At 38.1% G+C, this 14,104-nt stretch overlaps 1 protein-coding gene across 5 annotated transcripts in view; it reads left to right on the top strand.

Moving 5' to 3' along the window:
* LOC116997449 (iron-sulfur protein NUBPL-like) overlaps positions 1–14,104 on the top strand; it is a 76,938-nt gene that overhangs the window by 32,836 nt on the left and 29,998 nt on the right. For 4 of the 5 annotated variants that reach the window (XM_033062166.2, XM_033062164.1, XM_033062165.1 and 1 more), the window contains one exon: positions 10,125–10,218. In XM_033062166.2, coding sequence (XP_032918057.1) covers positions 10,161–10,218 — 58 coding nt within the window. In that variant the 5' untranslated portion in view covers positions 10,125–10,160. Of the gene's footprint in view, positions 1–10,124; positions 10,219–11,497; positions 12,288–14,104 lie in introns of all 5 variants that reach the window. The other variant, XR_004418191.1, reaches the window with a different exon arrangement.

The raw sequence follows: 14,104 nt of genomic DNA, 5'->3' as shown, positions 1-14,104 counted from the left end.
CAGCTGAATACCACCTGCCTGGGAAATGAAAACTGACATCTTCCCATTCATAGGTAGGTACTCTCATATGTCTAAATGTGATATTAAGCAGTTATTCTTATAATAGCCGAACCACAGGCTTTGCAATTTTGTTTTTGGTTTGATTTTTCTGTTTTTAATGGCCACATGTGCTCAGCTTTGTGTTGGGTTCAGTGTTGCCAGTGGCAGGTACATTTAGAGAGTGCCTGCTAGATTGGGCTTGTAAGATTTGCTCCTTTCTGACAAATGTGTGTATAATTAATGGATCCCAAATGGGCTTCAGGTTGAAATTTTATGCTCAATGAATATTTCAGTTTCCCTTCCTGAACAGTCAAGATGTTAGGGAGAATGTGTAGGTGGAGCTCACCAAAGTTGCTTTTTGAGCATGTTCTTTTTTCCATTTTTCAGCCTTTCTTTTTAATCAAAATAAAAGTGGAACCTCACTATCTTGGGATATTGATTGAACCTTGACACATTTTTTTTAGCGGTACACTTATTTTACTTATTAAATAACTATGAATGTAACTGTATAAACAGATTTTTAAAAACTAATGTTGAGTTAATAGATCTTAAACTGCACAGAGTTGTTTCTTTTCTTTTTAATAATCCAGCTGGCATTCTGTCTGTTGGAAGCTGACAGATTGATCCTTCACTCAAACCATCCTCCCCTATCTCTTTTGCTCCCAGAAAATAGCTGCAGATATCCAAGAATAGCAGCAGGTTTTGTACCAGTATTCTTTGTAGAAAGTGATTATTTCTCACATCCCAAGTGATTGACACAAACGTAAAGTAATTGTGCTTAAGGTACCAGAGATTAGTGTCATGGGGCTTTTTTCTACCCTCCCCCTCCCTAACAAAGAAAAAATTGCTTTTTGGTACTATTTATGAAGCTTTAGAAGATGTTTCACTTCCTACTGTGTTTTTCTCCATCAATGGTATCTTTTAAAAGAAAGATTATGTTCTCCTAGCAGAATGCTGCCTTTGGAATCCAGCTCTTACTATGCAACTGAAGTGGACACCCATCTAAAATTCTTTTTCTGCTAGAATTTTTATTCTGTGTAAAAAACTATTAAATAAGAACTGCAGCTAAAGAAAAAGCTAAGAAGGGAATAAAAATGTGAAGACTCTCCATTGCTTGGCACTAATCTCTAGATGTCCCTGAGACTCATAGTATCAGCGCCTTCAGCAAATTAATTTGGTTTAGAATACAACTAACACTTTTATTGTTGCAGATTCATAACTGAGGACACTGGTGAATGCAAAAGCATGGGTCTGTGAGCATTGCAATTATTTTGGCTATCTATAATTTAACACTTTAACAGATTATCTGTTGTCGACTTCATAGTAAATGCTCTTACTACTCCAGGAATATAACATTCAGCGCATCTTTAAATTGTGGCTATGGTATATGTGTGACTGCAAAATGTGTATACTTTTAAAATATATTTGTCTTTATTTTTACATCTTGTCTGTGTGTTTAATGTCTGTCTCTTGTTTTTATGTCTATGTCTTTAACATCCTTTCTATGTTCTGTTATTTGTAAGGAAATGTATGTGTAATTTTTCTTTCAGCTTTCTGACCTAAAGGCAGTCTTTTTGACAGAGAACATATACCAACTTCACAGTCACAGTCTCATGGTTATGGATCTGCTGTTCACTCTCATACATACTGTTGCTTACCTTCTTTTTTCACACTCTTTCATCTTCTTCAATCTTCCTTTAGAATTGAAAGGTTCTATGTTTTGTGCGGCCTTGTTACTTCTTGTTGGAAGTATTGATTTTTGTGCTTTGAGATAATTCAAGCAGACTCTCCAACACTGGCTTCATTTGCAAGGGGTGACTTTTTTGAATTCAGTGACTGAGAAAGATATACTTGTGAATTTAAGTACAGAAATTTTGGAGGACAAATTTTAATCCATGTTTGTGAAAAACAGGTTGTTTTAAAAAGCCCCAGCATTTTATTATTTAAAATTCATGTTTCAACCTAAAACTATTTACCTTAAAACCTGGTAGCGTCTCACCAGGGAGAAAATAAAGTTCTGTATTGAGATTTACTGTCTTTTGGCCTCTGTTCAGTGGTCTACATCTAGTTGATTCTATTTTAGTTTTTATGTTGCATTGTTTATGGTAATATTGAAGGGTTTTCTTCAGCAGCAATTTCAGGTTACTTCCTCCAGTAGACCTTTTTCAGAAGGCCTTAGACTGTCCACTGTAGAAGTTCACTTTTCTGTACAAAAAAAGCACTGTACATTGTCATTCAGAAACTGCATTTTCTGACCTTTTAAATTTAATTATTATTAGTTTAAGTGCTGATTTAAAATCATTGTTTCAGTGATGGTCATGAAATGGTACCTATAAATAGTACCCAAATAAGGAATTTATATATTTTTTTCCTTATAACAGAAAATGAATTGAAACTTAACTTTAATAACATACTCAGAAATTTAGGAACGTTGCTTTCCATTGCATAGTTTAAGTATTCAGTCTTTTAACATCATTACAGAAGTATAGGCTGAAATACATATGGGGAGTGGGCTTATTAAGTTTCTCCCTTTTGATATTTGTTGCCAACACTTGTAATATTTCCTTCTGTTGTTGTTTAAGAGAAAATCTGATTCAGAGAGCTTATATAAATTTTATGAGCTGAAGTTGGGTCCTGATAATACTGCCTTACAAATGTGTTGTTTGGCTTTGGGTTTGATAGCTAAATGATGATTTCACTGTTGTGTACTAGTAAGGAGAATGCAAAGAGAATTTGTGATTTAGATGATGTTTTTAACATAGCTGTGTCAACCTGGTGATTAGTTAAATTAGAAGATGTGATGCTAGCCCAGTTTCTTACTTTTTTACTTAACTTTTGTGCTTAGTTTTATTGCAAAAAGACATAGGAATAGACACTTTTCCTATTGTCATTATTCGGCAGCTGAACTACAGGCAGCTGTGTATTGTAGAACCTGGAAAAAAACAAACCAACAAACCCATGGTGTATTTCTGAAGAAAAGTTTCTGCAAATTATGTACTGTAGCTTGTGGCTCAAGAGTACAGAGAGCAGCAGACCAATGATCAGTCTCAAGACTGATAATGGAAGTTTGCTTTCCAAACTGTCATCTTTTAGAGAACAGACTCTGGGAAATGGGAGTCACAGCCCACAAAAGCTCTTTGTAGTGACAGCTTGAATCTAGAGGAAGAACCTTTTATATGTGGTAATGCTGATACAGTCTTCATCAGAATTATTCCTTGCCAGTCACCCCCAGAGACCATCCCCAGGCTCTTGTGGACATTCCAGACTGCCCCAAGCTGCGTTCCATCTTCCCTTCAAGCTGATGTGGAATTGACTGGGATTCCTGAAGAAGTTTGGTGTTGAGTGCCTTCCTGTCTCCTGGAACACCACACAGAGAATAACCTCTTCATTGCTGCTTTCTGGCAGTGTTTAGTTTGTTGGTTATACAAATCAAGGTGACAGAAAACTTCAGGTTACTATTTGCCTTCAGTTCTTAACATTATTAAAAGCCAGCAGGGAGGAAGAGGAGGAGGCTAGTTTCTGTTTTGGTTGTCGAATTGAAACAGCATTCTTCCTAGGCACTTACAGAAATAACTTACTCTTAACCTATATAGGGAAAGACTACGAGAATTTCCTTCTCCTTGCAGATGTCTTTGTAGCAAACTGTTCTTATGCTTCACCTCAGTTTCTTTCTGAACTTGGCAGAGCAGACTGCTCAAAAAAACCGTAGAGGGAATTTAAATTTTTGCAGTGCATCTCTTTTTTCATGGTGCTGCATTGCAAGGCTTTGAGATTGGTTAAGCATCAGAGGACAAGTCAAAGGGGTAGTTGTGTTTGTTCAGAAAGTGTTGAGTTGTGTTAAGCACTGTGCCATATCCTGTTACGATACTACCAAAGAGAAAGTTTCCGTAGGGCTAGAAATCTTCTGGTTTCTATCTCGGGAATGTCTCCTTTCTTTATCAAATACTTCTGAAAGTACATTAAAAATTAGATTAAAATGCCATGTTTCATTATACTGTTCCTAAATTATCTGTTTGCTTACACTGTGAAACTATTTACTTGTTCCTAATGTCTGTGTGTGTGTCTAAGCAGCATCTTGTAAGTAATTTTTCAAGGAATTATATTAAAATACGTATTTTATCTTAAAATACATGTTTTTTTATTTTAAATGCATGTTTTATCATAACACATAAGTACATGTGAATAGGTATATAAATCTTCATTTAGGAACAAAATCTTACCTATACTTTGTTCAGCTGTTTGCCTGTATTAAACCATCAAGATACACACACAGTAGTTAGGAGAGGAGGATGGATCTGGCAGGAATAGAACTTAAGCTGCCTGCAGTATAGCTTTTGCTGTTTTTCTGATACTGGTGTTCAGAGTTTGGCTGGCTACTGCCAAGTCTGCACCTGCATAATAATTGTAACTCTGCATGTATTCCTCTTAATAAGAACAAATAAATAATATCTTCTGTTACTTATCAAACAACCAAGCATGAGGATTACTTCAAAGTCATGAGTAGCAACTCTATCATTTCTGCCTCATGCACAGAGGATGCTCAGGCTTCATTCCTCAGCAGAAATGTCATCTATATCTCTGTGTTGTACCTTGAGTTTAACTTGCTATTTAGAACCCCTACTCAAAATGCGTATCTGGTATTTTGATTATGGATTGTCACATAAACAGAATGATTGATTAAAGTAATTTACATAGAAGCATTCGTGGGGTTTCTGAGCAAGGGAGAATACACAGAAGCACATGGCACTTAATTACTTTGCTTAACAATATATGTCAAGTTAAACCTTTTTAAAAAAAGATGAATGCTGTGCTTAAGGAAAATGCAATTACATTTCTATGCTTTGAAATGTTTTACACACTGTATACATTAGAGGGGCAAAGACATTAACACCTCTGTACATGCAAAGGTGCTGACAGATTTCAGATGCTACAAGACAGGCTTTTGTAGCCCTGTCTGCCTATTGCTTGCAAAGGGAACTTAACTTGTTCACTGTAATGTGCTGTTAATCTGAGCTCATTTTCTTGTGTGAAACCACATTTGCATACAGACACACTTCTTGGAACTCATTGAGAGCATGAGGACAGTGGTCCTGATTTGGTAAATTGTTGCATATAAACAGGATTTGCATTCAAATTAGTGTTTTATGTCACAGTCTGGTTATGTGTTCCATTTTAATAATGTTGAATTAATGGCAATAGTAGATTTCAAAAACCCACTCCTATTTTATGTTCCAGTTCTAAATTTAATTAAAAATATCTTTCCCCTCTTTCTTTCCACTATATTGCAATTTAGTAACAGACCTGGAATCCCTTCTGCTATTAAATAAAGTGTACACTTCTTTAACAAATTATCCAAATTACATTCAATAATGTGTTTAATAAAAGATTTTCATACTACTGTATTCCTGTGGGAGGGTGATGGAGGAGCAACTGCATGTCATCCAATACTTGCAGAATAGAATCAAATAAGAGGAAGTCCACAGTGAGAAGTGGGATTATGTGCAGCATTCCCTAACCCAAGTCTGAGCAAACCTATACGTTTAGACACTACTGTTCACTACTAGGCAAATTGACTAGCTCAGTTCTTTCCAGAAATTATGGCTATATCATTTTGGTGCAGGTCTCCCTTTTTGCCCTGAATTACAAATGAAAAAGAGGAAAATGAAAATTTGAGGATAATTACTTGACTACATTCAAAATAAAAAACAAAGTTAGTTTTAATTAGGAATGGTTTTCCAATCTAGTTTGCCACCTGACTTTCATCAGTTTGGATCCACCCACAATGGCATGGCTCAGAGAGGTTTGTGGAGGCTGGTTCTCTTACATATTCAGTACTTAGGGACCTTGGCATCTTTACTATGGCTTTTTCTGAACTTGTAGGACAAAAGTCTGTCTTCTTCCTACTCAACAGTGGCAAGATGTCCTCTCCACTGCTGCTGAAATGGTGCAGGTTCTTCATTTTTCTGTGCTTGAATTTGTAAGTATTAAAACAGAGTACACTTCATTTGATGGGCAGGTCATTTCTTTTCAATCCATGAATTTGAAGAAAATATGTTTACACTGCCATGAATTAAATAAAGCGTTATAATTTAATAATACTATGTGTTAACAGAGTATTTTTCCTGTTGCCTAGCAATGAGATTTACCATGAGAGGATTCCTTTATTAACTTTGGTTTTCAAAGGTTTATAACTTTATTAAAAATCATTATTTGTAGGACAATCCAGAAAGTACATGTTGGATGTTATGGGGTTACTTACTAAGAAAGCTTGAGGCAGAAAGCTCTGGTGCCCTCTGATTTGTGTACCCTTTCTCCCCTACTACAACATGGGGTAAGTTTGACAGTAACTTCTTGAGCAAAACTTGGTGTATCCTCATAAGTGAATCCTGAGTGTCTAGAAGAGGCTTTGAGCTGCTCATGTTTGCAGTCACGTCCTGTAGTGTTGTACAACTGCTTGGTGCATTGCTTGGTACATTGGACGATCACATGGAACTTGATGAAGGAGAATAGTGCTTGAAGAGTTTGAAGGAGCAAAACACTGGCTAAGGCTGAAAAGAAAAGCTCTAGGTCAAGCCCAGAAGGTCATTGTTTCACAGGAGGAGCTTAAAGTTAGGCTCTGCAAGTATATGCAAAACCAGACAGCTTACCTCTGATAAATGTGGGATTTGGTTTGTTTTGCACTATTCCGTAAGGCAGTGCTGTACCTATAAAAGGACTTGAATTTGAACTCCTGGATAAAAGGGCTGAAAAATACTAAATATTGAAGGTTTTTTTTTTCCAAGAATATATCCAAGAACCAAGTGTTTTTGGCAGACGAAGTGATTAGAAACTGTGTTAGAATGATAGTAGTGCTATGCCACTCATAGATGTGTTTCCAGACTGCATCTTCTTATGCAAGGGAGGAAGCAAGAAACCATTTATTCGTTCTAATTTGTAGAAGCATTTAAGGAAGGGAAATATGATTACTGGAATTCTATTATATATTGTTTAACAAAAGATGCCAGAATAAGGCTTCATGAGTATGTGGGAGGAGGGAGGTATTTTGAATTAATCCATTAATCCTTTTTAAAAACTAAAACTGCCCATACCTATCTACCTTTTCAAAATGGTGTGATTATTATGAAAGATTTGGAATTCTCACATTGAGATTTATGCATGTTATTTATAGAACATCTGTTTGTTTAACAGCAAATCTTCAAGGAGTGTGGCTTTATTCATGTTGCAAACTGCTGCATCTATATAAAATTTCAATTTTTCATCTTTATAATGGTTGATTTTTCATTAAGAAAAGTAGAAATTTGGAATTCATGCCTTCATGGGAGTGAAGTAGTTTTTATTGGACCAGGAGGCATTTATCTGGTGAATAACTAAGCAAGATTAGTTAGGAAAACCAAAGTAAAATCCGGACTTTTTTTTCCCAGTAAAATGGCTTCTCTACCCATGATTCTTTCAGTATGTATATTTTTGCACATATATGTAGTTTTTCTTTGGGGTTATGTAGTCTCAATCTGATTATGAATGGTAATTGATTTTAGAAGTCTGCTAGATGTAGGTATTTTTTTGGACAAACTGTGGATATTATAGAGGACATAGATCAATTCAAATGTGGAAAAAGTACAGTATTTCCTGTGGTTAATGTAAGTGGCATTTCCTGTTTACCTAGACTGTCTTAGGCATGGTTTAGTGTTCCTCCAGCCTTTGTATAGAAAATGAGAAAAGGGAGGTGTGCCTGAGAGTCCTTAATTTAGACACCTAAAGTTAGAATTTTCAGCTAACCTTCCCATCTCTGTTCTCTCATAAGTGCTCTGAAATCTTCCTTCTTCCTTAATCTGCCTTGAAAAGTTCCATTTCTCACTAAAGGGCATGTGTAATGTGCTTCCCTAAAAGATCATCGCCCATACAAGAACTGAATGAAAATGAATGAGTGTTGCCCTGACAGGGTGTAGTATTCTATGACAATAGCTAGAGGACTGGCAAAGTATTGATTGTTTTTGCTTTTAAAATAACACTTGAGGAAAGTGTAAAATACATTGCTCTAGTTTGGCATTTTCCTGTTTCAGCAGCTCGTACAGTTGTATATGTTGGGTGAATCAGAAGCATACCATATAATTCCATTATATCTGTTGGGAAGTGTTTACATAAAGTATAGGTAGGCTGTCCATTATATAGAGTAGGCCAAGGATCATTTCTGTTTTCATTAAGAGAACATTTATCTTGGTGCACTATGCTCTAGTGAGAGTTTTTTAGCTCTCCTGTAAAATCTGTCTTAGTAACAAAAATGTAAGTAATTCACAGCATTCTCATAATGGAGTCTAATATTTTTAATGGGTGCTTTCATTTGATGTCTAGCAACAATTAAACATCTTAAAATTTGGGATGTTAAGAGTGTTGTCACTCTGTATAGTTATACATGGTGATTTTAATTTAACAAATCTGGAGTGTTCTGTTTCTTTTTTTTTTTACAGTAATTTCACGAATACAAGCCACAGCAATTTGACAAAAATTTTGGTGGAAACCCGGAAGTGCGGCTAATAGTCGGGTGCGGCTAATATATTAATAATTTTCTGACATTTACAACCCCAGACGTGCCAGCCAGAGTGCCGAGCCAAGCACCGGCCAGTAAAAACCGGCATTTCGCAATTGTTACAGTGTTACCGTGTTGCCCTGGCTCCCTGCAGGCAGCACGGGGGGCGGGGAGAGAGGCGGGAGAGCTCTCTTCTTCCCTCCTCTGCTGCAGCCCAGGGGAGGGGGGGTGGGGGGGCGCCGCCATTGCCGCGGCCCAGGGAGCCGACGGGGGGGGGGGGGGCGCCGCCATTGCCGCGGCTCCGGGAGCCAACGGGGGGGGGCGCCGCCATTGCCGCGGCTCGGGGAGGACGCGGGGGGGCCACGCCGCCATTGCCGCGGCCCGGGGAGCCGACGGGGGGGGGGCGCCGCCATTGCCACGGCTCCGGGAGCCGACGGGAGCCCTGCGCAGCCATTGCCGCGGCCCGGGGAGGGGGGGGGAAGTGCGCGCCGCCATTGCCGCATCTCGGGGAGCCGGCGGGAGCCCTGCGCTGCCGTTGCCGCGGCCTTGGGGGGGGCGGGAAGTGCGCGCCGCCATTGCCGCGGCTCGGGGAGGAGGCGGGGTGCTTTGTCCGCGCCCGCCGCCGGCGCCACGGGCGCGGGAAAGCTCCATCCCTGCCCGCCGCCGCTGCCGTAGGAGCAGGGGAAGCTCCGTCCCTGCCTGCCACCGCGGGGCAGCGCCGACCCGGGGTGACCGAGCCCAGTGGCAGCGGCGGCCGGCCCCGAGCTGCAGCACCGGGCTGGGCCACCTGGCCCCGTCAGCGGCCCCTAGTGGGCCGAACCTGCACAGCCTTAGCTGAGCCAGTAAACCCCACCCTCCCGCGGTTCTGTTACTAATTGCACGCGGGTCCTCGCTGCGAACGACAGAGCGGCTTATATTCGTGTGTGGCTTATCTATGGACAAAAACCGAAATATTTGCCAACACCCAGAGATGCGGCTTATACTCAGTGCGGCTTGTATTCGTGAATTTACTGTACTTTTCTCCCAGCACCTCCTTTTCCTAGGAAAAAATCCAGTACTGATAGCTCTAACTTCATAACAACAAAACAGAAAAAAACAGCTAAATATGTATGTAGTAGATAAAGTATGTAATTTCAACAGGCGATAAGAAGGAAAGAGTCTTAAATTAATGGAAATTACTCCTAAGTGACATTTGTTGACAAATCCATAGTTTTTAGCCTGAGTTTAACTTAACATTTGCTTCTAACCCATGATTAAGCAGCTGCAAAGTAAACATCTTAAGTTATTGCTATTTTTTGGGAAGGAAATAATTAATAATTATACCAATGAAGTTAATTATAATGTTGCACTCATAGTTTTGAGTGATCAGCAAAGATTGTGTCTCAGGAAAATAATGTCTTGATACTGTGCTGAAAGTGTGACTAAGAGGGCACCTCAGTATTACTCTTTTAGATATCCTCGGTTCACTTTTTTACTTTACAGGAGACAAGGTACTAAAACACAAAGTACCCTAAATAAAAATGTGTAAATCTCCACATATGTTTATATTGTTGTCTTCTAGGTTGACTGGGGTCAACTGGACTATTTAGTGATTGACATGCCACCTGGGACTGGAGATGTACAGCTGTCAGTATCACAGAATATTCCAATTTCAGGTATGTGTACTGCTTGACTGTTTCGGAGATTTGTAGTTAATTAAGTTTGATAGCTTTAGAAAAAATCTTACTTTAACACACTAGTCAGAATTACTTTTGTTTTTCTTTCCTGCATACTAAGAAATTGTTTTTTCAGTTGTATGGTGTTGGAAACATTATCAGTGATTTTTAACATGTGAGCATTACAGTTGTGTTGCTTTTAAGCTAAGTTTTGAAAAAATGGAGAAGTCAGTTGTAACTCCTGAAGTAATGACAGCCTTGCCAAAATCTGCTAAGTTTTGTGGTAGAAAATTTCCTTCTCTGCATCTACTATAGAGTAAAGAGAATAAAATAAAATAGTGATTCATACCCATTTTCTTAAATACAGTGCCTAGTATTGCATGTGTCAGTAGCAAAGCAGGAAGACCTTTATCTCTCAGGGTTTTAAGCAATGAGGTGAAACATGACTCTGGCACAGAAGTTTCTGGTAAGGTAAAATTTAACTGAATATTGTACATAAGGGCAGTAAAATGATGCAGTTAAAGCGTTGTGACTTTATTGGGGGCTTTTTTAACTGCAATGGGTATTGATAATTTCCATTTACTACAGTGCACCTAAATGTCCTGATTTAACATAGAAAAGGTCATTAGACTCCTCATTTTCTAGGCATTGTTGTGCCCTTTCCCCACAGAATTCTGCACTTTTTTCAGGAGTGTGAGTCATTTTGGTGGTGCACTGAGTCCTCTGGGACAGAGAGGTGATGGAAATTGCTTTAATCCTGTATGTCTTCTAAATTTTGCTGATCTCTAATTTCTATTTGAATTATAAAATGGCTTCACTTTGTTCCTATAGTTGTTCAGTTCAGCTTATTTTTTCATCAATCTTAGCTTCATAAAATTAGGAGTGATAGCATCACTTTACATTTGTATCTCCCATTAGTTGGTTTTGTTGACCATGCTGAAATTGACTTGTGCAGTTTAAAAAAAAGAATTCATTCTGCTTTTGATGAAGACAAACACAGCAGAAAAGGAGTGATAAGATACATAATTCCCTGTGTTCTTACTGGCTCAATGAATTTGTGATTTAGGAAGAGTTTTTCCTTTTGTTTATTGTGGCTATTTTTGACTCTTACTGGAAGGATGTATTTTTGTGTATTACAGCTTGAACACTTCTTTTCTTCCTCCTCCCTCCTCCTCCCTCCTCCTCCCTCCTCCTCCCTCCTCCTCCCTCCTCCCTCCTCCTCCCTTCTCCTCCCTTCTCCTTCCTTCTCCTTTCTCCTTCTTCCTGTTATTTTCTTCAGCTCCGTTCAAGGGTGTGGAAGAGAATGTTACAGATCTTGATGATCATATCTTTGGAGCAGTGTGCAGAATTCAGTTGGTTTGGAGACTCCATCTTTTCTCACAATTTGTATTTTCTAAGCACTCTGTTGTCTTTTACTTTGGTACAGAAAGTATTTGGTGTTGTGCAACTCTGTTCCTTTTCTGTTTTTTTTGTTCTTTCTTTATCCTTTGAAGATGCCTTGAACAGTCACAGTGGAATAATTTCTCCGTTTTTCCTTAGACACAACATATGTATCTTAGTTTAGTAAATTTAAAGTGCATCATCTAAATTGCATAGAAGTTATTCTTTGATTTGCATTCATGCATATGTGAGATACAGTATTTGCATTATGATTCCTTCATTATTAATCTGTGGCTTCCTTGGGATAGACAGTGTAGAATATTTTTATTTTGCCTCTAAATTTACAAAGCCAGTACACATTATTGCCAGCCACTTACACAATTTTCTGTGAGAAAGAGCACTGGTAAAGAAGTTTTGTTTGTGGTGGGTTTTTGCCCAGATGGGGGATGAAAAGCTGTAGCTTTGCAACATCTGAGCATAAGAGAGACACTGATAGGATATGTGAAATGATGTTGGGTTTTAATTTTACAAGAGTGGTTTCTTTTCTTGCATTACAGGTCCCATAGCTTCCTTGATTCAAAAGGAGACTAGAGGAATTCCTAATGGGTGTAAAAGCAATGCAACAAGATATGTCATATAATTCCACTAGTCATTAAAGAGACTGTCAGCCTCACACAACCTTGTTTTGTGTGGGTACTTTTCCTTCTTTAAAAGAAGGTGGAAAAGGAAACTGCTGTGACTTGGTCTTAGTTACCTTTCCATTATTTATTATTATATAGCATATTATTCTTCAATCATCTGTAACTTTGCTCATGATGTAGTCATTCTTCAACAAACTCATAGATGAGTAATGTTACAATAGCTTGAAAATGTGGTACATGTTTCTGCATAAACGCCACTGCTTTCTTCAGATGCAAGGTTGCTTTCCAAATGGAAATCCAGTGTCAGTCTGGAGAAAATGGCTTTGTTCATGTCCATTGTTATTTAATTTATATTGAGTTCCTTACTTTTACTTTATACTTCTGTTCCATCTTTTGCATGAACAAAACTTCCAGAAATAGGTTCTTTAACATGTATTGAGCATGCATACTTGGAAAAGTTAGAAACATCCTTACACATTTTCCAGTTTTTTAGACATTTTAAGAACAGGGGGTTTCAGATGACATTATGATGTTTGTTGTCAAAATATAGTGTGAACTAATGGTATTATGAAAGATAAGGCTTGTGATTCCTTTGCATTACCTAGTTGCTAAATTGAGAAATCTAACTCTGTGGATTTGTTTGATCATTTAGCTAAAGGAGCCGTAAATTTAATAAATATTATTGGAGATGGGTAATTAGCCTCCCTAAAGGCTGGGAGAGCAGTATATTATTCTCTCCCTTTGGAGTGCAAGGGCTGCGTGGGAAGCAGCAAGAGCGTCTCTGTTCGAGAGGCAGTCTCAGAGCCCTGCAGGAGCGTTTCTGCCTTGTGGAGAAGCTGCATTGTGGGGGCTGACCATTAAATTGGGCTGTCTACTGCCCTGTCCTTATTAATGTTTAAATGAAGTCAGTGTTAGTGCAGTGTGACAGCTTGACAGCTCTAGAGACTGATCCTTTCTCAGCTGCAGGTTAATACTGGAATTGTTCTATTTGCTGAAGTTTGTCATACCACCCTTTTCTTTGGATATTGAGGTGCCATAGCAGTGAAAACCATTGGGAGTATACATCCACCCAGTGGGAAGGTGACTGACACTGACAAATAATTTCACACCTTACTGAACAATCTTTTAATAATTACAATAATGAGTATTCTACCGACTGTGTTTGTAAAGGAGACCAAAAGGTAAAAGGCTTCAGATTTTATTTCAGTGCTTTTAATTTTCCAACCTTCTGAAAGTAACTTTTTTCCCCATACAAAGCACATATTATAACCTTTGTAATAATAAGCTCTAAAAAGGTTGTTAATAGGAATCAAAAAGACAATTAGTCAAGATAGGCAAAGTGAAGGCAATGTGAATACTATTTGGTTTTTCAAGTTCTAGAAAAGCAAAAGCATTGTCAGTGTTAGTCATACAGGAAATTACTTTTGTCACCTCTCAGATTTTAAATCAACATAACACAGAGTTGCTATCATTTTTAAATTGCCTTATGCTATAAATGGTGTACTTTTTCTGAATGTTTGCATCTTTGCGCAATATGTATGTCAGAATGCCTTTTTCAGGTAGGGCTGAAATATTTATTAAAGGAATTTTTGTTAGTTCAAATATGAATTTTCAAAGAATTATAATTAATAGGATTTCTTTTGGCAGTTTTGATAGATTATTTTAAATAAAACCAAAGAGCATATTTTTATCTCTACTGGTTAAATGTTAAAAATCTGATTTCTGTTCAATGTATATTGAATAGGAAGAAGTGAAGGGATGCCACCAACTTGAAGATGTTTGGCATTTTAAAATTCTTTGTCATGTGACACACCAAACTTGCAAACCAAATTATTTACTCGCATTTGTGGCAGTGTCACACAGAC

The sequence above is a fragment of the Catharus ustulatus genome, chromosome 6 (assembly GCF_009819885.2).
Source record: "Catharus ustulatus isolate bCatUst1 chromosome 6, bCatUst1.pri.v2, whole genome shotgun sequence".
NCBI classification, from domain to species: Eukaryota; Metazoa; Chordata; class Aves; order Passeriformes; family Turdidae; genus Catharus; species Catharus ustulatus.
This window is presented reverse-complemented; position numbering and strand designations above follow the sequence as displayed.